Genomic DNA, 23,823 nt, shown 5'->3' with positions numbered 1-23,823 from the left:
TCGAGAAGTCTATGTGCTCCGCCAACCTGAGTGTGGGCTCATCGAGGCAGGAGAGGAGGCCATGTATTGACATGTCAGAATGGGAATGAGAAGTAGAATTAAAATGGTTGGCTGCCTGGAGATCCCGCTTTTTCTGGCGGACGGATCGTCGGTGCTTGGTGAAGTGGTCTCCCAACCTACGTCAGGGGTCTCACCGCTATACAGGAGACCTTACCGGGACAACGGCCACAGTAGATGACTACAACAGATTCGCGGGTGAAGTGTCACTGTTTGGGGCACTAAATGGTAGTGAGGGAGGAGGTGTGGCACACGTTCCGCTTGCAAGGATAAGTACCAGGAGTGAGATCAGTGGGGAGGGACGAATGGATGAGGGGATCGCGTAGATGAGCGATGCCTGCAGAGAGCGGGAAGTAATGGGGGGTGGAGATGGCAGAAGTTACGGAGAATTATGTGCCGGACACCAAGGTTGGTGGGGTAGTAGGTGACGGCAGTTAGGTGCGAAATGGAAGAGACGCGGCTGAGGGAAGGTGGGGAGGCCCCTTTATTTGAAGAAGGAGGACAGCTCAGTAGTTCTGGAATGAAAAGCCTCATCCTGTGAGCAGCTGCAGATAGACTGTCTCCAGAGAGATGGAGAAAGGGGAGGGAGGTTTCGGAAATGGACCAAGAAATCTGAGGGCTGGGTGAAAGGGGGAGACAAAGTTGATGAAGTCGACGGGCTCAGCATGGGTGTAGGAAGCAGCACCAATGCAAGTCATCGATGTAGCGTAGGAAAAGTATAGGATGGACGCCGGTGTAGGCTTGGGACATAGACTTCCACGTAGCCGACAAAAAGGCAGGCATTGCTGGGAACATGGTTCACTTTTTGTTTGAAGGAAATGGGAGGAACCAAAGGAGAAATTATTGAGGTTGAGGACCAGTCCCATCCGACGGAGGAGAGTGGTGGTGGATTTAAATGATTGGGTCTTTTGTCCAGAAAGAAGCTGAGAGGTTTAAGGCCCTCCTGATGCGAGGTGGAGTTTACGGGGACTGGACGTCCATGGTAACAATGAGATGATCGGGGCCAGGAAACTTACAGTAATTGAAAAAATCAAGAGCGTGTGAAGTGTCACGGATGTAGATAGGAAGGGACTGAACGGGGGGGGGGGTGAAACAGAGTCGAGGTATGCAGATGTAAGTTCGGTAGGGCGGCAACAAGCAGAAACAAAGGGTCCATCTGGACAGGCAGGTTGATGGATCTTAGGTAGGAGGTAGAAACGGGAGGTGCAGGGTAAGGGAACTATGAAATTGATGGCAGTGGATGGGAGATCCCCTGAGTTGATAAGGTCATAGTGCGGATGACAATGGCCTGGTGCATCTTAGTGGGGTCCTGTTGGAGGGGTAAGTAAGAGGAGGTGTCTGAGTGAGAGTTGTCTGCTGGCTTCAGCAAGGTAGGGGTTAGTCCACCAGACTACTACAGCATCCCCTTTATCTCCGGGTTTGATGATGAGGTTAGGATTAATGCAGAGAGTGGAGAGCAGTGTGTTTGGAAGGAGTGAGGTTAAAATTGGAGCGAGGAGTGTTAAAGTCAATAAAGTTGATGCCTCATCGGCAGTTAGCAGTAAGAAGATCCATAGCAGGCAGAAGACCAGTGTGGGTGTCCAGGAAGAGGAAGTGGGTTAAAGACGAGAGAAGGGGCCATCAGTGTGCGGTGGAGGGTCTTCGTATGTTGAGATATTCCAGCACAAATGTACATACAGTCTATAGGTATAAGCTAATTATGCACACAGTCACACCCAACAGTTATTTTACATAGTATTTAATAGGATTGCATTTATATTTCTACTTATTGTGTTTTATTGCTGATTTGAATCCAGAATAACACTTATTTCATTCTCATTTACATTCGTGTATTGAAGAATGACAACAAACAATTTCAAAAGGGATGGCCAAACAGATTAAAAAACCGTTTTGTATAATTTCTGTGTAGCCCAGGGACAGATAAACAAGGAACTCCATAAATAGCATATTTCCTGTCATAATTCAGTGTTCTGAAACCAAGGGGTAATCCTCACCTCTGGTGTGTCATTCCCGCACTCTCCTGGTGAACCTCCTCTGGTTCCCCTATTGTTATCAGCTTTCGCATGAATGCATTACCCATTTACATTCCCCTCCCCCCCCCCCCCAGTTCCATCTGTCCTGTCTCCACTTTGTTAACTCACCAGCACGCCCAACTCACAACTGCTCCCATCCCCATCTGGTTCTGCTTCTTTCACCTCTTCCATAATGATTACCTACTGCACTGGAGGTCTTCATGTTGGGTCACCTCCCCACCCCCAGTTCCACCTTTCTGTTTATTTATTTTCATTTTGATTCCGTCATCGAGCTGCCTCCCAACTTCATGCCGCCTGCTCCCCTCTTTGACATCCTTCATCGTGTAAGGATGACAGGAGTGAAGGTAGGGCTGATTAGAGATAAAAGTGGGAAGACGTGCCTGGAGGCTGTGGAAGTGAGCGAGGTCCTCAATGAATACTTCTCTTCGGTATTCACCACTGAGAGGGAACTTGATAACGGTGAGGACAATATGAGTGAGGTTGATTTTCTGGAGCATGTTGATATTAAGGGAGAGGAGGTGTTGGAATTGTTAAAATACATTAGGACAGTAAGTCCCCAGGGCCTGATGGAATATTCCCCAGGCTGCTCCACGAGGCAAGGGAAGAGATTGCTGAACCTATGGCTAGGATCTTTATGTCTTCAATGTCCACGGGAATGGTACCAGAGGATTGGAGGGAGGCAAATGTTGTCCCCTTGTTCAAAAAAGGTAGTAGGGATAGTCCAGGTAATTATAGACCTGTGAGCCTTATGTCTGTGGTGGGAAAGCTGTTGAAAAAGATTCTTAGAGATAGGATCTATGGGCATTTAGAGAATCGTGGTCTGATCAGGGACAGTCAGCATGGCTCTGTGAAGGGCAGATCGTGCCTAACAAGCCTGATAGAATTCTTTGAGGAGGTGACCAGGCATATAGATGAGGGTAGTGCAGTGGATGTGATCTACATTGATTTTAGTAAGGCATTTGACAAGGTTCCACACGGTAGGCTTATTCAGAAAGTCAGAAGGCATGGGATCCAGGGAAATTTGGCCAGGTGGATTCAGAATTGGCTTGCCTGCAGAAGGCAGAGGGTTGTGGTGGAGGGAGTACATTCAGATTGGAGGGTTGTGACTAGTGTTGACCCACAAGGATCTGTTCTGGGACCTCTACTTTTAGTGATTTTTATTAATGACCTGGATGTGGGGATAGAAGGGTGGGTTGGCGAGTTTGCAGACAACACAAAGGTTGGTGGTGTTGTAGATAGTGTAGAGGATTGTCGAAGATTGCAGTGAGACATTGATAGGATGCAGAAGTGGGCTGAGAAGTGGCAGATGGAGTTCAACCCGGAGAAGTGTGAGGTGGTACACTTTGGAAGGACAAACTCCAAGGCAGAGTACAAAGTAAATGGCAGGATACTTGGTAGTGTGGAGGTGCAGAGGGATCTGGGGGTACATATCCACAGATTCCTGAAAGTTGCCTCACAGGTAGATAGGGTAGTTAAGAAAGCTTATGGGGTGTTAGCTTTCATAAATCGAGGGATAGAGATTAAGAGACGCGATGTAATGATGCAGCTCTACAAAACTCTAATTAGGCCACACTTGGAGTACTGTGTCCAGCTCTGGTCACCTCAGTATAGGAAGGATGTGGAAGCATTGGAAAGGGTACAGAGGAGATTTACCAGGATGCTGCCTGGTTTAGAGAGTATGGATTATGATCAGAGATTAAGGGAGCTAGGGCTTTACTCTTTGGAGAGAAGGAGGATGAGGAGACATGACAGAGGTGTACAAGATATTAAGAGGAATGCCTCTTCCCCAGGGCACCACCGCTCAGTACAAGAGGACCCTTAAGGTAAGGGGAGGGAAGTTCAAGGGGGATATTAGAGGAGGGTTTTTCACTCAGAGAGTGGTTGGTGTGTGGAATGCACTGCCTGAGTCAGTGGTGGAGGCAGATACACTAGTGAAGTTGGAGACTACTAGACAGGTATATGGAGGAATTTAAGGTGGGGGGGGTATATGGGAGGCAGGGTTTGAGGGTCGGCACAACATTGTGGGCCGAAGAGCCTGTAACGTGCTGTACTGTTCTATGTTCACTCGACCGTTTTTCGGCCCTACAACCACCTCTGGCCATTGTCTCGGCACCCCACCTCTCTTTGTACTGGGCAATCTCTGTCCTCCGCTCTGAATCCTGATGTGGGGCTTTAACTCCGAACATCGTCTTACTGTTTGACCCACCGAATGCTTCCAGTTCGTTGCCCGGCTTAAGAGTTCTCTTGCATGGTTGATATGAGCAACAGTTGGGATAGAGTGTGCTCTGAAATTGAGCATCATAAGCAATATGAGTAAGCCATTTAGCCTCTTTAACCGGTTCATGATCAATAAATAAAACTGAACATTGTTTGTTCGCCCAGCCGGTTTGTTTTATTTTGGTAGAAACTTTGTTTATTCCCAAGTTTTGAAATCCCCAACTTCTTGACATGCATTGCATAATTTTCACTTGCTGCGGGAGTGTGAATGAAAGGCAAAGAGTAAAATGTGATAAACGTGGCTCCCATGAGAAAAGGGGAGGTCACAAAAGCGCAGAACTTGTTCACGGAGGGGAGGGGAACCGCGCATGACGTAAGAGGAGCGGTGTCTTGGTATTGGAGAGGACGGTGAAAGAGGCGTGGCCTCGGCCACGATCCCCATCCCGCTCCACGCCGTTTGAGCCTGTTTTTCAAACGTTGTGACGTCACGCCGGCCGGCCGGCGGGCGGGAGCGAGTATGCGTACACCCCGACCGGCCGGCCGGCACCACGTGACCCGAGCTGCTTCAATCGGCGGTGCGCTCGAGGGCTGGACTCATACACACAAGATGGCGACCGTGGAGTCGGTGAGTGACATTACCTCACGGCACTGGGACGTGGAGCTTTCACACGTTATATGGCCTGAGAGGCATAGTTAACGGCCGCTGTCTGTCACCGTATGGCGGTGGGTGTGAAAGAGGCTGGGTTCAAGCCTCTGTAGAGGCTCGTTTGTCTTCTCCACACGGCTTGGGGACTGTGGCCCGATGAACGGCTGGGAAGCAGCATGGCCATGACTTGAATCGGGCCCCTACGCTGAAAGGGGCCCGACATCGTTCACCTACTTTCCTCTCTTTTGCTCACGTGCTTTCCCGAGAAATGGGGAGGGATTTCTTTGCAGTTCTCTTTCACCCTCTTATTGCGGTACCGTTCAACACCGGCCCCATGAGGGAGCACTTGGGGAAGACCATCATCCCCCACTCTTCACCGCTCGCTGACCACGGCGAAATGCCCCTAAATGTACCTTCATGCATTTTTTCTTCCGATAAAAACCCACAAAGTAACGGTAAACCAACGTCACCACACAATCCCTAAGGCGTTCGCAATTCGACCCTTGTTTGTCATTGTTTTCTTTTAAAATTAGTCAGGTTTTCTATAGCGTAATGATCACCCTTGCTTATAGGATTACTCTTCTAGTAAGTGAATACAATGTGAATTTTACATTTTAATTTAATGGCTATGATGTAATGTTTTTCTCAAATCTGAATTTTGTTGTGCTTTTCCTAAAACCGGCTGCTTCATTTCTGCACCTGTTCGCATTCTTTCCCCGTCGCCTCTTGTGTTGATTCTTCAAGCCCATCACTTGTTGCTGAAATAGGTATTGAATATTTTCTCATGGGGGGGGGGTTTCTTCTTTGCTGTCTGAGCTGTCCATCCCACCAACAGGCAGTTACAGTATGTTATTGACAGCTAATGAGGCAACGGTCCAGAATTAACAGATGGTTGAATGATCTCTGCCTCTGGATTATTAACCTTTCCCTTACTTTGATTTCTGTACATGGTCAACTGGCTTTCCTTTTGCATAAGCCATGTGCAATTTTTGATCCTGTAACAGGTTTTCAAATAGTCTGAGTGTTTTCTTTGGTCTGCAAAACATGATATGCAATGCATTTGACTCTTCAAAAGCAAATGATTTTGTAAACTATCTGGCCTGAATAATGCTAATTTCTCAGTGGCACATGATGGGTGTACTGTTAATAATGAGGCAAAAGAAAGGGAGATCACATAATATAGATTTGGAAGTGATCTTAACTTGGGATCACAATTTTATATTGGTTATAAACTGCTCAGCAACTATCCTGAAATTAATTTTCCATTTGGTTTCTCTTAGTGCAAGTAGTGGTGTTTTGTTGCGGATTCTAAGTAGAAGATCTATTGCTGAAAGTGTTCAATATCTGTGCCAAACATTCACTTGTTAATGCAGTTGTTTTAACTGGTCCTGATTTTAACCACTGTGTCATATTTAATCTTCCATCTGTTAATGTCATTGAACCTTTCTCTTGAGTGCTCCTTAAAGCCCAACTCTTAGTCCAAGCATTTGGTTATTTGCCTAATTGATCAGTTTCTGTTAAGTAAATGCAAGCTGAAGGAGATATATGGAGGTTTGAATGCAGTGCGGTAAGGAAAATACAATAATTGGTAATTAAGGTCTTTGGAAGGGTGAGAAAATATGGACTAACTTTTGCACATGATAGATATCAAGTAGTTGCACATTTTTTTTCCCCACAGCAAATCATACTTTACTCCAAGTGACTGCTTATGAAGATGTAGGGCAAAGGCAGAAGCAGAGTCTGTAATGATGCTCCTGCACAATTCATGATCTGCTAGTACTTGTTTTTGGGCTAACTCCTGATGAAAGCTTATTTGGCTGTGATTCTTCATATCTGAAACTATCGACATGAACCATTATCACCTTCAGGGAGGAGATAATGTTGGGGTGTAGATGGATTTCAAAATTATCTAATTAAGCTTAATATAGGAATAACCACAAAGTAAGGAACTATTTCAGTTCTGAGAAGTTTTAATTCAGTTGTAAACCACGCAAAATGCACTTGCCATGTCTCTTCTCCCTCCCTCCATTCTACTCTGCTCAATCTTCACTAGTTTCTTAATTGTTTGAATGTACTTGTATTTGTAATTAAGCTGATTTAGTAAGTTAATAGGTTACAGTTTAACAAGTTTAAGCATGAAGGAACTATTCGGTTTGCTTTTGACTTTAAGGCCAGTACATTATGAAGAAAACTTGTATTATTCCAGTATCAGTAAAGATGAACAAATGCAAATATAAAGTGGGATGAGCTGGGCTTCTAAGAGGAAAACCAATAAAATTGATATTGTAATTTCAACCATTATAGCATTAACATTCATGAAAAGCAAGAAACTACCAGACTATGCAGAAATGGCATAGTACAATTTGTTACCAAGTTTTACAGTGTGGTCAAACAGATTTGCAGAAATGGGCAAAAGCCCGTTTGGGGAGGGAGAAGTTCTAGGAATTCCTCTCCACCTTCAAGCAACATAAGGTAACCCAATAATCTCTCTTTATTTCTGGCCATAGCACAGCCAACCTTGTAAATAGGAGTCCTCTTGTTCATTTCTTTGTGGACAGAAGAATTTCCTGTTAATACTCATCCCATCTTTATCCCACTGTTTTTAAATGTGTGTAATTTCTGCATTTTAATTTATTTAATTTTTTTCCCTTTTATATTTCAAATAATCAATTTACTGGGCAAAATTCTGTTTTTTTCATTTTGTCGTTCTTGTATATATTCTAAATCCATTTTTTTTTAAAGAAGTGTTTAGCAATGCCAAAAAACTGGATTTTTCCTTGGGTAATGGATTCCTTCAGTATCTCACTTTTGTCAAGCTAGAGATTACAACTCCTTAGTTTAGCCTACATGCAAATTTAGGCTGATGCTTCATCAATATATATTGCTGAGTTGACTGCAGTACCGTTATTAAGGGTAAAGTACATAGTAGAATGGTGGAGGAAGAAGCTGTGCATTAAGGATAGTTTCCTATTATTATCCAAAGGAGAAAAAAAAACTTCATATGTCCCATTTAATGTAATTTGGATTTAACTGTCAACTTGCTACTGTATTTATAGAGCAATTTATTGGCTTTGAAATATGCAAGGCACAACCTATAGAAGCTAGAAATAATTTACCATGTTAAAGGTAATCATTTTATACTGCCTCTTTGAAGAAAACAGTTTCTGAAAAACATTCCAATTGTACTGCGACTGCCAAAGAAATGGTAATTAAAAATAATGAATGTTATAATGTACAATTTCAATACTCTATTTCAATTTCATACAGTTGCTCCCTACTATCAAAGCTTGTGTTACTGTTATTAAGGATGCTTGTGTCTCTTAGTGTTTGGGAACAGTTTGCTCTTTGGCTAGTTAAAGTGTGTTTCATTTTTACTTTTCATCAACCATTTACTGTGCTACCGGAATAATTTTCTGTTTTTAAAATTATGGTTACTCAACACTTTAAAAAATATTTAATATATGTAAACAAGATAGTATAATCTGCTAATAAACAGACTGAAAAGCTGCACCAAGTTGATAAGTAAACACGGGATGGATTTTTAAAATGATAGTACCATTGACTTCAAGTCGTCACTTTTATTGTCATTTCAACCATAACTGCTGGTACAGTTCACAGTAAAAATGAAACAGCGTTCCTCCAGGACCATGGTGCTACATGAAACAACACAAAACTACATTAAACTTCAGACCTACATGGGACTACATAAAACGTGCAGGACAGTACAATAATTTAATATACAATATACATATACATATATACATAGTTTAATATACAATAATAAACAAGACAATGGCACAATAAAGGGTGAATTACAATATAATAATAAATGATAAATTATGTAAATGTAAACAATGTTTTAGCAGGAATTGAGAATGAAATGAGCAAAAATTGCAAAGGGAGTGGAGTGGTGTTCAGTTGAGTGTGTGTGTAAGTTGGTGTCAGACTAGATTCTGGGAATTGAGTGTAATGGCTTGGGGGAAGAAGCTGTTACACAGTCTAGTTGTGAGAGCCCAAATGCTTCAGTACCTTTTGCCAGATGGCAGGAGGGAGAAGAGTTTGTATGAGGAGTGCATGGGGTTCTTCACAATGCTGTTAGCTTTGCAGATGCAGCGTGTGCTGTAAATGACTATATTGGTGGGAAGAGAGACCCTAATGATCACTATCCACTGTCGGGTCTTACAATCCAAGGCAGTGCAATTTCCGTACTAGGCAGTAATGCAGCTGCTCAGGATACTCTCTATACATCCTCTGTAGAATGTGGTGAGGATGGGAGGTGGAAGATGGACTTTTCTCAGCCTTCTCAGAAAGTAGAGAAGGATTTTAAAGCATTTTAAACTGTTCTGCATAGTAAGTGGGACTGTGCAGATTCTTCAGATAGTGGATTTCAGTTTTACTATAAATGCAATTCTTTGAAAATAGGAATTTAATAAATATTAATTATTTTATTTTTACATCTGGTACTTAATGGACTTGAATGATGTCTTCAGTACAGTGTCACGTGGGAGATTGGTCCAGAGGTTTGGCCCATTATATCGAGGGCAAGTTGGCAAATTGGATCCAAAACTGGCTTGATGATAGAAGAAAGGATAATTGTAGTGTTGTAGCGGTGTGCTACACGCAGCGCTAAAATAACGACTCGGAGTCGGTAAACTGCAATTAAAGATGATTTTATTCAAACTTCACAGTCTTGCTTTAAAGCCTCCCTCATCCCGCCCTCCCCGGGAGCAGATGCTGTAAGGGACACGTACTCACAAACCCCCGCAGGCTTTTTCGACCGGTTGCGTCAGGTCCACATGGGCCGGTTTGAGTCGGTCCACCGTGAAAACCTCCTCTCTCCCCGCAACGTCCAGCACGAACGTGGACCCATTGTTCTTGAGCACCATAAACAGCCCCTCGTAGGGCCGTTGCAGCGGTGGCCGATGCCTGCCCCGTCGTACAAATACAAACTTACAGTTCTGCAGGTCTTTGGGTATGCAGATCGGGTTCTGCCCATGCTGCGAAGTAGGTATGGGGGCCAGGTCACCGAGCCTCTCGCGTAGTCTGCCCAGGACTGCTGCGGGTTCTTCCTCTTGCCTGCTTGGGGCTGGTATGAACTCCCTGGGGATGACCAGGGGTGCGCCGTACACCAACTCGGCCGACGAGGCGTGCAGATCAAATTTGGGCGCTGTGCGGATGCCAAGTAGGACCCAGGGAAGCTTGTCCGCCCAGTTAGCTCCTCGCAGGCAGGCCATGAGAGCCGACTTTAGGTGACCGTGGAAACGCTCCAATAGTCCATTCGACTGTGGGTGGCAGGCAGCGGTGTGGTGCAGCTGTGTCCCCAAAAGGCTGGCCATAGCTGACCACAGGCTGGAGGTGAACTGGGCGCCTCTGTCAGAGGTAATGTGGGCTGGTACACCAAAGCGGGGCACCCAGGTGGCAATCAGTGCCCGGGCACAAGATTCGGAGGTGGTGTCGGTGAGCGGGATCACCTCTGGCCATCTTGTGAACCAGTCCACAATAGTCAGGAGGTGCCACGCTCCGCGTGACACTGGCAGGGGGCCCACGATATCCACATGAATGTGGTCGAAATGCCGGTGGGTGGGGTGGAACTGCTGCGGCAGAGCTTTGGTGTGCCGCTGCACCTTGGCTGTCCGGCAGTGCATGCACGTTCTGGCCCATTCATTGACCTGCTTGTGGAGTCCGTGCCAAACAAACCTGCTGGAGACTATCCGGACGGTTGTCCGGATGGAGGGGTGCGCCAAGTTATGAATGGAGTGGAAAACGCATTGCTGCCAGGGTGCTGGGACGACGGGACGGGGTTGGCCGGTGGCGACGTCACGAAGTAGGGTCCTCTCACCTGGGCCTACGGGGAGGTCCTGGAGCTGCAAACCAGAGACTGCGGTTCTGTAACTCGGGATCTCCTCATCTGCCTGCTGCGCCTCTGCCAATGCCTCAAAGTCTACCCCTTGGGAAAGGGCATGAATGTTAGGGCGAGAGAGTGCACCCGCCACAACATTGTCCTTACCCGAGACGTGCTGGACATCCGTCGTGTATTCAGAGATGTAGGACAGATGGTGCTGTTGGCGGGACGACCAGGGATTGGACACCTTTGTGAACGTAAAGGTAAGCGGTTTGTGGTCCGTGAACGCGGTGAAGGGCCTACCTTCTAAGAAGTACCTGAAATGCCGGATTGCCAGGTATAGTGCCAACGGTTCCCGGTCGAAAGCACTGTATTTGAGCTCAGGTGGCCGCAGGTGTTTGCTGAAAAACGCTAGCGGTTGCCAGCGACCTGCGATGAGCTGCTCCAGTACCCCACAGACTGCCGTGTTAGATGCGTCCACTGTGAGGGCGGTAGGGACGTCCATTCTGGGATGCACTAGCATCGCTGCGTTCGCCAAGGCTTCCTTCGTTTGAATGAAAACAGGGGTGGACTCCTCGTCCCAGGTAATGTCCTTGCCTGGACCCGACAGCGGGGCGAACAGGGGGCGCATGATTTGGGCTGCTGAAGGGAGGAAGCGGAGGTAGAAATTGACCATCCCTACGAATTCCTGAAGGCCTTTGATCGTGGTGGGTCGGGGGAAATGGTGGACCGCAATGGGGTTGCCCCGTCTTTAGTAATCCTGTGGCCCAAGAAGTGAATTGTGTCGAGCCCGAACTGGCATTTGGCCGGGTTGATTGTTAGACCATATTCACTCAGTTGGGCGTAGAGTTGGCGGAGGTGGGACAGATGCTCCTGACGACTGCTGCTTGCTATGAGGATGTCGTCCAAGTAGATGAATGCGAAGTCCAGGTTGCATCCCACCGAGTCCATTAACCGCTGGAACGTCTGTGCAGCATTCTTCAGGCCGAACGGCACGTGGAGGAACTCGAAAAGGCCGAACGGGGTGATGAGAGCCGTTTTGGGGATGTCGTCCGGATGCATCGGGATTTGATGGTACCCTCGGACGTGGTCTCCCTTGGAGAAGATCCGTGCGCTGTGCAGGTTTGTTGCAAAGTCCTGAATGTGCGGCACAGCGGAGCGGTCCGGTGTGGTAGCCTCGTTCAGCCTGCGGTAGTCGCCGCACGGTCTCCAGCCCCCTGTCGCTTTGGGCACCATGTGTAAGGGGGAGGCCCATGGGCTGTCGGACCGTCGGATGATCCCCAATTCCTCCATCCTCTTGAACTCCTCCTTCGCTAGCCAGAGCTTGTTGGGGGAAGCTGCTGAGCACAGACGTGGAGGGGCGGTCCCTGGGTCGGGATGTGGTGTCGGGGCATGGCTGCCGTGAACTGCGGTGCCAGAACCGATGGGAAATCCGCCAGGACCCTGGTGAAGTCGTTGTCGGACAGCGTGATGGAGTCGAGGTGAGGGGCTGGTAACTGGGCTGCACCCAGGGAGAACGTCTGAAAGGTCTCGGCGTGGACCAGTCCCTTCCTGGGCAGGTCGACCAGTAGTCTGTGAGCCCGCAAAAAATCCGCACCCAGAAGCGGTTGGGTTATGGTGGCCAGTGTGAAGTCCCACGTGAACTGGCTGGAGCCGAACTGTAGCTGCACCGTATGGGTGCCATAGGTCCTTACTGTGCTGCCGTTCACGGCCCTCAAGGGGGGACCCGGTGCCCTGTTGCGGGTGTTGTAACTCGGCGGAGGTAAGACACTGATCTCGGCACCAGTGTCGACCAAAAAACGGCGTCCCAACCGCTTGTCCCACACATACAGGAGGCTATCCTGATGGCCAGCCACCGTACCTATCAGTGGCGGCTGGCCCTGGCATTTCCCGGGAACTGGCAGGGTGGGCGACAACGGCGGGCTTCTGCACTCCACCGCTGGTGGTAGAAACACCATTGTTCGTTGGGCTCCCCACCCCTGCCTCTGGGGTTAGCGGCCTCTGCGGCCGGACCTGGACTGGTTTGCTGCTGGGAGCGTGGCCTGCTGATCTGTGCGATGGACGCCCCACTCACCTTCTTGGTGTTCCACAGTAAGTCCGCCCGGGCTGCCACCTTCCGGGGGTGCTGAAATCCGGGTCGGACAGCAGCAGGCATATGTCCTCGGACAGCTGCTCCAGGAATGCCTGCTCAACCATGAGGCAGGGTGTGTGTCCGCCGGCCAGAGACAACATCTCATTCATTAAAGCCGATGTAGGTCTGTCTCCCAAGCCATCCAGGTGCAGTAAACGGGCAGCTCACTTGTGCAGTGAGAGTCCAAAAGTCCTTAGGAGCAGGGCTTTGAATTCCGTGTACTTGCCGTCTGCTGGGGGAGACTGTACGAACTCCGCAACCTGGGCCGCTGTGTCCGGGTTGAGGGAGCTCACCACGTAGTAGTAACGTGTGTCCTCAATCTGCCGAACGTGGAATTGGGCTTCTGCTTGCTGGAACCATAGGTGAGGTCGCAGCGTCCAGAAGCTTGGCAGTTTCAACGAAACCGTATGAACAGATGCAGCGGCGGTCACCCCCGGTCCAAAAATCGTTTGGACCGTCGGGGTCACCAATTGTAGCGGTGTGCTACACGCAGCGCTAAAATAACGACACGGAGTCAGTAAACTGCAATTAAAGATGATTTTATTCGAACTTCACAGTCTTGCTTTAAAGCCTCCCTCATCCCGCCCTCCCCGGGAGCAGATGCTGTAAGGGACACGTACTCACAAACCCCCTCAGGCTTTTTCCCTTTGTTGCGGACCTGGCCTTTGTGCCTGCGCGCTGGCTATTTGTGATCCAGTTCGAGTGCGCTAGGAAGTGGGTCACTACAGTGTTGCTTTTGTGATTGAATGCTTGTAACAAGTTCTGTTCCATAGGGATTGTTGCTGAGACCCTGTCAATTTTAATATGCGTGAATGATTTGGATATTGGGAACAATCATTAAGCTTGCATGTGATGTGAAGATTGCTCAGTTGTTGACATTGTGGACTCTTAAGATACAAAGTGGCATTGATGAGCTGGTGAAATGAGCTGGAAATGGCAGGTGGAGTTTAATCCTGATAAATGTGAGAACCATTTTAGGAACACTTGTAAGGCTAGGACATTAGACCATTAAAGGTAAGGTTCTTGGACAGGTGTTCCCAACCGGGGTTCCAGGGACCCTTTGGTTAATGGTAGGAACCCTTGATCTGGGGAGAATTGAGGATCGGGGACTTTCGTGTGCAAGTTCAAAGATCCTTGAAGGTTGTGGCACAGGTAGATGTTGTAATTAAGAAGTTGTATGAGATGCTGGCCTTCATTAGTCAGGATAAGAGCAGCGAGGTTATGCTCCCAATTTTACAAAACCTTGATCAGACCTCAGTTGGAGTACTTACTATGTGCATTTTGCTCACCACACAATAGGAAGGATGTGATGCTACAGAAGAGAGTCGTGATTCACTGGGGCATTCCTTAGGGTGGAGTGTTTCAGTAATGAGAAAAAACTGGAGGGGCTAGGTCTGTTCCTGGAGCAAGAGAAGTTAAGGGGATGTGTTTGATGCCTACAAAATTGAGGGTTATTGGTAGGTTTGACTAGGAGACTTTTCCTCATAACAAAGTTAGATAAACTAGGTATTGATTCAGGGTAAGAGATTTAGAGGATATCTGATAGAAACCCTTTCAACCAGAAAGTGATGAATATCTTCCTGAGAAAGTGGTGGATGCAGAGTCGCTTCAGCAGTTCCCAGATGGGAATTCAAATCACTTGGGCCTGGAAGGCTATGGGCCAAATGCTGGACAAACTCAGCCAGTCAAGCATCATCTGTGGTGGCAAAGAATGGTTAGTGTTTTGAGTGGAAACGGAAAAGTTAATAGCATGGGCATAAGGAGCCAGATGGGGAAAGAAGAGTAGAAACAAAGTGGTATGCGATCCTCTTTCACTCACCCAGCTCCACCTGCCAAACTTTTTTTTTTCCTTGTGTTTTTCCGCTGTCATCTACCAGAATCTCTCCCCAATCACCCCCACTCCCCGCTCACTTATTAACTGGGTCTACTGTATCATTTCTGATACAGGGTTTTGGCCTGAAATATTGACCATTCCTTTGCCTCCATAGATACTGCTTGATTTGCTGAGTTCTTCCAGCAGTTTGTTTTTTCCTCCAGATTCCAACATTTGCAGTCTCTTGTCTCTTTGCTGGAAGATAGGATTAATACAGATGGATGCCTATTGATGGTGAGGTGAGCCAAATGCCCTTTTCCATCCTGTATGACTCTCTGGTACATTACATTCAGTACTCATCTTTAAGTATGAGATATTGATTGGCTCAATGGTTTGAAAGTTCATTTGTTTCAGTCCAGCGACTGGAAGAACAAATCTGTGAGCGCTGAACATTTTATGCTCATGCTGTTTACCGGTTGAGCAGATGATAACAAAAACAATAACTGCTTAAAGATGGCCAGTGATCTTTTTGTGTCTTGCCATATATATTATCTCTCTCTCTCCCCCTCTCTCTCTCTCTCTCTCTCTCTCCCCCCCTCCCCCCCTCTCACCCCTCCCCCCTCCCCCTCCCCCCTCCCTCTCCCCTCTCCCCCCTCCCCCACTCTCCCCCCTCCCCCCCCTCTCCCCCTTCTCTTTGGCTGTTCTTTTGTCAACTAACAATCTTTATTTGTAACTCTGTCATATTGTTTGGAACAGCTTCTGTAAAATGTCATGGAATGGTTTCCTACCTTAATGATGCTCTATGAATTCCAGTTGTTGTTTGTATTCATCTGTTGGCCCTAATGATCTGTCTCAAGTTTGCTAATGACAATTAAAATTATTGTTTTGTCCTGTTACAATTAGTGTATGTATCTACTATTGTTTAGCTTTAAAATATACTCCGATAACTGCCTAATTCCAATTGTTACGAAATCTGTCTTGTTAAGCACATACAAAAGCTTCAATGCATTCTTGTTTCTTAAGTTTATTTTAACCTTTGTGCATTCATTTTGTAGTTGAGTAAACAAGTAATTTTGTAGTTAAGTAAACAAGTAAAACATCCAGCAATACAATGTTAATATCAAACTTAAGGTTCTGTGGTATGAAACTTGATTGGGAGGGGAGATTAAACGGCTTCAGACTCTTACCTGTTGTAGTTTAGAAGAATGGAAGGTGATCTTATTCAGATATAAAAGAATATTAGGGCTCTAGGCAGGGTAAATCCTGAAAAGATGTGTTTCCTTTCATCAGAAAGTGTAGGCCCAGAGAACACAGTCATAGACAAGGAAATTTAAGGCTGAGGTAAGAATTTCTTATGAAAATTGGGTTTTTGAAACTCCTTGCCACAGTGTTGTGGGGTTGGATCCTTGTGTATATTTAAAAATGAGATGTATTTTAAATCAGTAAAGGAATCACAGAAGTGGGGAAGTGCAGGAAGGTAGATATGAGAACTGTTGTAAAGGTCACAAGGGGATGAAAGGCCTGTTCTTGCTAATCCTGATAGCCTTATGGTTTACTGAGATTTAAAATATTAAGTTGGACCTTGTACAGATCTGAAATACTGTAATTGCACCTAGAAAAGTTGATGAATCTTTTCATTACTCTTGAATAATTTTGCTTCCTCATCTCTTGGCCCCCGAACCTTTGAAGTGTAATTGTGATGGTGAATGTTATTGTCCAGTATGCTGATTCTGATGAAAGCTCATTGAAAAAAGTTTCTCTCCATGGATACTGTTTGACTGCAGTATTTTCAGCATTTGGTTCAGGGAGGAGTTAAGGGTTTACCTTAAAAATGATCCGATGTCAACTTAGTGAAGCTACAATGCATGAAATTCAAACAATGAATAACAGTAGACAGCTAAATAATCCAGCAAATGAAATGAAAGTTCTGCAGTTCTACCATATCTAGTTATGGAGGTGGATACTTGAAGGATATTCCCATTCTCAAAGGTAACAAAGCCCAGCATGAATTCTGAAGCTTTTGCAGCCTCATTCAGTTAGAAGTGTCTTATAACCAATCAATCTTGACTTCTTCCTGAGACTTCCATTTGTTAAAAGATGGTTTTCAACCAATTCACTCCACATGATACCAAGAATCTGCTCAGTGCATTAGGTACAGCAAAGGCTATGGGGCCAGGCAATATACCCGCTATAGATCTGAGCTCCCAAATTATTTGAGCCTCTAGCCAAGCTATTCTTGTGCAATTGCAGCACTGATATCAAAGACTATTGCCCAAAAACATCCTGTTTATATATAAAAAAAAAATCAGGACAGTTTCAGTCTAGCTACTTACCACACAATAAGTCTACTGCGAATCATCAGTACATGATGCAAGGTGTCATTGATATTGTCATCACCCAGCAGCTGTTTGCCAAAATAATTTTTACAAATCCTCATTTTGGGATTTCCGAAGACTACCTGGCTTCAGGCATCATCATAAACTTGGTCCAAACATGAAGCATAGAACTGAATTCTAGAGGTGAAGTGAAAGTGACTGCTTTTCTCTTCAAGGCAGTATTTGGCTGAGTATGGCATCAAGATGCTTTGGTGAAACTGAAAATGATCATTAAAGAGAAAACATTCCTGAGGTTTCAGAAAGGAAGTTAGTTGTGTTTATAACAGGTAAATCGTCCCTTTCCCAAGATATCACTATAGAAGTTCTTCAGGGTCTTATGGGCACAGCTGTCTTCAGCTGCTTTACCTTCCGTGCTAGTCTAAAGAAGGGATGCTTGTGTGACCCTGTACGCAGCAAGAAATTAGGCTACTGATGAGTGAGTGGTAAGTAAGATGTATCTTTAAAATGTCGACAATGATAAATTTTTTTTATCAAGAATGGCACCCCATCAAGCACCCCAGTTCTTTCTATTACTGATGTATTGTGGCAGTAGTGTCTACCATCTATAAAATACTCTGATCCACACTACTGCAAATACATCCTTAATCTTTACCACCAAGACAGGCAAGAATGGCAGGTGTATGGGAACACCATCTGTAAATTGCATGCCATTCCTAATTATAAAAAAGTTGCCAGCTGTTATTCACAGAATCTCAGTCCTTCAACTTTTGCCCAATAGTACCGTGCAAGTCATTCTGGTGAAGCTGATTCATTGATTCAAGGTGGTTTGCCACTACCTTCTCGGGAGCAATTGGGAAAGGTCAACACGTACTGGCATTGTGAGTGATACCCAATCCACAAAAATTAAGAAGCACTATTATTTCTTTTCTATTATAGATTTTTTCCCTACATGTTGAATTTCTGTGTCAAATTTAGAAAAGTTATTTATTTGCATCATCCTTTACTTGAATTCATGGTAAAGATAGCACAAACATTTTCAATATTTAGACCTAACTTTTGCATGTATTTTAAATACATTGCAGCAAAAAGAAACAATGCCTCTGAGCTGGACGAGAGCCAGTTGAGGCTGTTTTTGCTATGAATTTCTACTTTGCTCAAAGGTGAAGCTTATTTCATTAAAAATCTTTGCTATTTTCAAAAATCGAGTAGTTCTGCATTTTACCACTTTTCTATAAGATGACATACCATAAATTTAGTCAGAAGGTACAGATACTATCAGTTCCCACCGTGAAAGTATTCGTACCTGGTGATTGGAGTTCTGATAAAATTCAAGACTCTTTGTTTCCACTAGTTTGCATTAGTTTCTTGGAGTGTGTACATTTTAAAGGAAACATCTGAATTTTAATCCTGTTCTGAGCTCAGGGCGACAGAGTTGCTACCCTACTGATTTCAGGGCATGTTGTATCCTCCAGTAGTTAAACATGAGACCAACAGGCATGGAAGGCATTCCATTTCATTGTTGTATTGCGGTACCATCAACAGAGTTATTCATGGATTTTTAATCTTGATGTAGGCAGTTAAGAACGGGTTCATTAATGCTGAAAAAAGAGGAATTCTATAATTTTATCTCTTTGGGAACCATTCATTTTAGATTCTTTTCAGCAATTGCTCCAAGTATACTGATCATGTGTGGATCTTGTTCTTATTTAATATTCCAGTAAAAGTTATAAACAATTATTTAAGCATTGAATTAAGTTATTAAGTTTGATGTCTAGCTAACCTATTAGTGCTCAGTTTGTCACAAACTTTTTCGGTGATGTTAGTTGCACCTGTATTAAGAAGTGTTTACTTTTTTTTGTCATTCTTTTTTCTGTGTAGGAAACCACCACACAACCCCAACCTTCAGAAGAAGAAGGTAAAACTGAAACAGCAACTCAAGAAATAGGAAAGCCTGAACACTACATAAAACATCCGTTACAGAATAGGTAAAGCAACAAGCATAAGATTTGATGCAAAAGTTCAAAGTGAGGACCAGTTTTAATGCAATTTATGAATTAATATCAATTACACTGAAATGTATCCCATCACATGGGTTGGATATATAAATGCCCATAGAGTAGATGCCTATGAATATTTCTAAAGCCATTTTCAGGCAATTTTTTTCTTTACCAGATTTATGGCTTATTACTTAAAATACCAATATTGAGGCAGGGAATTTTTCTGACAGGAAAAGTTTCTTCCTTATGGTCATTTAGGGCAACATAATACTTTGGCCACTTCATGGTAATCTGAGATGTTGTCTTGTGTTTCGGACATTAAATTGAGGTCCATGGTCATGGGATCTGAAATACCGTATATTCCGGAGTATAAGCTGCCTGCCCCCCCACCTTTTCAAGGTTAAAAAAGTGACTTTTTCATGTTACCTTTGTATAAGCCAACCCCTTTTGTAGAGGTTTTTGATTTAACCAGAAAAGATCACAAGATTTCTCATGTCGGTACTCGGACCCCGGAAATTTTGTGAACCAGTACCTGCTAAGAAAACAGGCCTACGTATTGTAGAGCATTATAGGTGAATTCTTAATAAATAAATCAGGGAGAGAAATTTTGGATTAGGTTTCCAATGGAAAAGAATCCTCTGAAATGTAACCCCCGTGAAACAATTTAGCGCCCATTGCAATCTCGTTAAGACGTAACATGGGATGGCGGGATCAGTATGTGTACTCAGTATTGAGTTTGTGACCACTATGTACAAAAGATTAAAACAAATGCGATATGATGCTGGCTTCAAGCTGAAGGTTGTTGATTTTGCTAAAGGAGCGAATAATTCTGCAGCTGCTAAGAAGTTTAGTGCAAACGAGAGTGGAGAAAGGTAGAGAACACATTGAGGGAAATGCCAAAGACGAAATGTGCAAATCGCGGAAAAACATGCCAGTGGCCAGAACTGGAAGAAAAAGTTTTAGAGTGGGTGAATCACCAGTGATCGTCAGGATACATTGTTACCAGAGAATTGATTCGAGTTCAAGCGTTGAAATGGGACGAAAAACACCGTGAAGTCAGCGAAAATTTCAAAGCTATGCGAAGTTGGTGCACCCGATTTATGAATAGACGTGATCTTGTGTTGAGATTAAAAAACACGAAGGTTGCTCAGAAGACTCCTGCAGGGTGTTGCTTATGTCCAAGAATGCTGCTGGATGGACGAAGCAGGTTACTTGAAGTCGGTTAGAGATGTGTGGCATCAATGTCCTGAAGGCGTCAGGAGGGAAAAGTCGCTACTTGTCTGGGACATGTTCAAAGCGCAGTTGTCAGGTGAGACAAAAGCAGCACTGAAAGCTGAAAATACGGACGTTGCGGTCATCTCCGGTGGTTTAACATCTGTGCTCCAGCCACGAGATCTGAGTTTAAACAAATCAAAGATTTCATGCGTTGACAGTGGAACCAATTTAACTCAAAAACAGCCAATAAATACGACCTGTCTTCAGTGTATTCATTTTTCCGAAGTTGGCACCCTCTGTGTAAGCCGACCCCCTAATTTTAGGACCAAAATTTTGGGCTTGGCTTATACACTGGAATTTACGGTATCCAAAAACATGATACAAATTAGATCACCTATTGGTGACCTTATTGCTGTAGCATGTGTTTGCCTAAATGTCACTTTGTTTAAAAATCCATTTGTTATTTAACAAGAATATTGAAAAAGTGATATGTAACACACATTTATTTCTTCCTGCATTTTTCAGTGCTTTTTTTTTGTGTGACATCTGTATTACAATCTGCAAAATTTTAATCTATTCTCCAGCACTTCACTTACTCCAAATGTTTTCATGAAAGAAAACTACAAGGTGGAATCAGTTAAAACTAGTGCTCTCCAGGAATAGAACTATCCCATTAGTCCAGGATAATATGTATAATGAGTAATCCAAGACCTGAAAACTATTGGTATATTTATTTTTATCTTTCTATTTTAGAGTCTGATTACAGAATTCTGGCCTTTTTTCATTTGATACTGACCTAATTTTGACTAGAGGCTAGGAGAGTTAACTCTAGCCAATCTGTCTTGGTTATCAGACTGAAATACATTATGGCCATGTGTTCTCAGTCATGGCATCAGAAAATGATAATTGGTTGTTTTGATTTCCCCCATCATGACTGTAGTTTTGTTGCCTCGGTTAGATTGGTACTTATTTTTCCAGTCACAATCAATCTGAGACTCCTTCAAATTCTATTATGAAGGATCTTTCAAACAACAAACAAAATAGTTTTCATTTCCTAGTGCTTAGGCGTTGATTTTTATCAGAAGTTCTGGAATTAAGAAGAAAATGTCTCTCTCACTGCACCAAAGCTCAGTTTTCACATGAATGTTAAGGTTTTGAGAAGTTTTGAGGGCTGCTCTTTATATCTAATCTCATCTTTTAATTTTCTATAATATATCTCTAGATGGGCACTTTGGTTCTTCAAAAATGACAAAAACAAAACTTGGCAAGCAAATCTGCGTCTGATATCCAAATTTGATACAGTGGAAGACTTCTGGGCGTAAGTCAAAATATGAAAACGTATCTTTGAAGTTAGCAGAGGCGCATCAAGGCTAGAAATTACTATAAAAGTTCAAAGAAATGTGCAGTATTAAATTGGAAAGGAAATAATTTTAAATGGCCATGTACATACAGATGCTGTTTTATGGAAAATACTGTCAAAAGATAATCCATGACAGGGAATGTGTTAGAGAGCTTTTAATCAGGACAGCAATTGAGATTTTAAAGGCAGACTTCTGCAGCAATTTACAAAAAAAAAGCTTTGACCAGCGACCAGTCGGTGTTTGGGATCGATTAGCAAGAGCAAATTACAGGAAGGCAGTGGCAAGCACTGTGGACAGAGTCAGAGTGGTCATCTTGAGGCTTCAGTCAGAAAGCAAAAGAAAAGCTCTAGGTTAAGTTCGTTTTTTTTCCCCCTTCCCTCCTTTATATTTGCTCAACTAAAAGTGTGGAGGTGCCACACAGGAAAGATTCTAGCATGGATAAAACAGTGGATGATTGACAGGAGGCAAAGAGTAGGAATAAAGGGAGCCTTTTCTGGTTAGGTGCTGGTGATTATTGATGTTCCATAGGTGTCTGTGTTGGGACTGATTCTTTTTACACTTATGTCAATGACTTGGATGATGGAATTGATTGCTTTGATGCAAAGTTTGCAGACGATGTGAAGATAGTTAGAGGGGCAAGTGGTTTTGAGGAAGTAGAAGGGCTTTGATTAGGAGAATGGACAAATAAGTTGCAGATGGAATACAATGTCAGGAATTGTATGGTCAGGCACTGTGTTAGAAGAAATTGAAAGGTAACTATTTTCTAAATGGAGATAAAATACAATAAACCAAGTCCGTGTGCAGTATTCCCTCAAGCTTAATTTGCAGGTTGAGTCTGTGGTAAGGAAGGCAAATGTGATGTTAGTATTTATTTCAAGAAGATGGAATATAAAAACAAGAATGTAACCTTGAGACTTTATAAAGCACCCATGAGGCCTCACTTGGAGTATTATGAGCCCTTATCTTAGAAAAGATCTGTTGAAACTGGAGAGGGTTCAAAGGAAGTTCATGAAAATGATTCCAGTAATGAATAGCTTGCCATATGAAGAGAGTTTGATGGCTCTAGGCCAGTATTCAATGGAATTCAGAAGAATGCGGGGTGACCGCTTTGAAATCTATCGAATGATGACAGGTTTCAGTAGAGTAGATGTGAAGGTGTTTCCTGTCATGTGAGAATCTGAGACCAGAGGAGACTGTCTCGGAGTAGAAGGGTGTCCTTTTAGAATGGAGATGAGGAATTTTTTCAGCCAGAGAATGATGAGTCTCCGCAATTCTTTGCCACAAGCGGCTGTGGAGGTTTGATTGGTCAGGGTGTGGGAGATGCAGGGAGAAGGCAGGAGATTGGGACTGAGAGGAAAATGAGATCAGTCCTGATGAAATGGCAGAGCAGACTCAATGGGCCAAATGGCCTAATTCTGCTCTCATATCTTATGGTCTCAAGAAAATCTTCAGGAATTATTTCTTTTGAAACTAATTGATCAAATTTTTTATGTTTTTACTTTGAACAAGAACAGTACGGATTTTAATGGAATAGTTAAAAAATAAAAGATTCTATTGCATGTATTTTAAACAAAATTGGAAGGCAATGCTGGTCTGTTATGCTTCCAAGCAGATGGAGTCAAGGGGCAAATAGTCATATGGCTGGGAAACCAGCCTGCAGAATATACATAATATGGGCATTAACTATTACAATTTTAACTGATGAAAGATGGGAAGTGATGCACTGCAAGGATTGAAGCTGGGATCATTGCTTTTTTATCTAATTACATTGATGATTTGGTGTCTTGAATCTGAAGTATTTATTAGAGATACTGATCTGTCATGGAGGTGGACTGGGAAATGGCAAATGGATTTCATTTTAGATAAGTGTGAGGTGATGCATTTTGGACAGTCCAACCAGGGTAGGGCTTGTACAGTGAATAGCAGGCATTGCCAAGTCCTGATGAAGGGTCTCGGCCCGAAACGTTGACTGCTCCTTTCAACGGATGCTGCCCAACCTGCTGAGTTCATCCAGCTTTTTTGTACGTCTTGATTTGACCACAGCATCTGCAGTGTACTTTGTGTTTACTAGGCATTGACAAGTGCTGTGAAACAGAGAAACTTGGTAGTACGCAGTTTGCTGGAAGTAACCATGCAAGTACACAAAATTGTGAAGAAGGCATTTAACATGCTGGC

General features: G+C 44.0%; 1 protein-coding gene across 3 annotated transcripts in view; it reads left to right on the top strand.

Annotated features, from left to right (window-relative positions):
• Nucleotides 1-4,809: 4,809 nt before the first annotated feature.
• LOC132391804 (eukaryotic translation initiation factor 4E-like) overlaps nt 4,810-23,823 on the top strand; it is a 29,425-nt gene continuing 10,411 nt past the window's right edge. The window contains exons 1-4 of one of the 3 annotated variants that reach the window (XM_059965440.1): nt 4,916-4,932; nt 14,964-15,038; nt 18,954-19,060; nt 21,510-21,605. In XM_059965440.1, the coding sequence (XP_059821423.1) occupies nt 15,021-15,038; nt 18,954-19,060; nt 21,510-21,605 (221 nt within the window). In that variant the 5' untranslated portion in view covers nt 4,916-4,932; nt 14,964-15,020. Of the gene's footprint in view, nt 4,933-14,963; nt 15,039-18,953; nt 19,061-21,509; nt 21,606-23,823 lie in introns of all 3 variants that reach the window. The other 2 variants (XM_059965441.1, XM_059965439.1) reach the window with 2 other exon arrangements.

Source organism: Hypanus sabinus, chromosome 3 (genome assembly GCF_030144855.1).
Source record: "Hypanus sabinus isolate sHypSab1 chromosome 3, sHypSab1.hap1, whole genome shotgun sequence".
Lineage (NCBI taxonomy): Eukaryota > Metazoa > Chordata > Chondrichthyes > Myliobatiformes > Dasyatidae > Hypanus > Hypanus sabinus.
The sequence above is the reverse complement of the archived record's forward strand: the minus strand, read 5'-3'. Positions and strand labels throughout refer to the sequence as shown.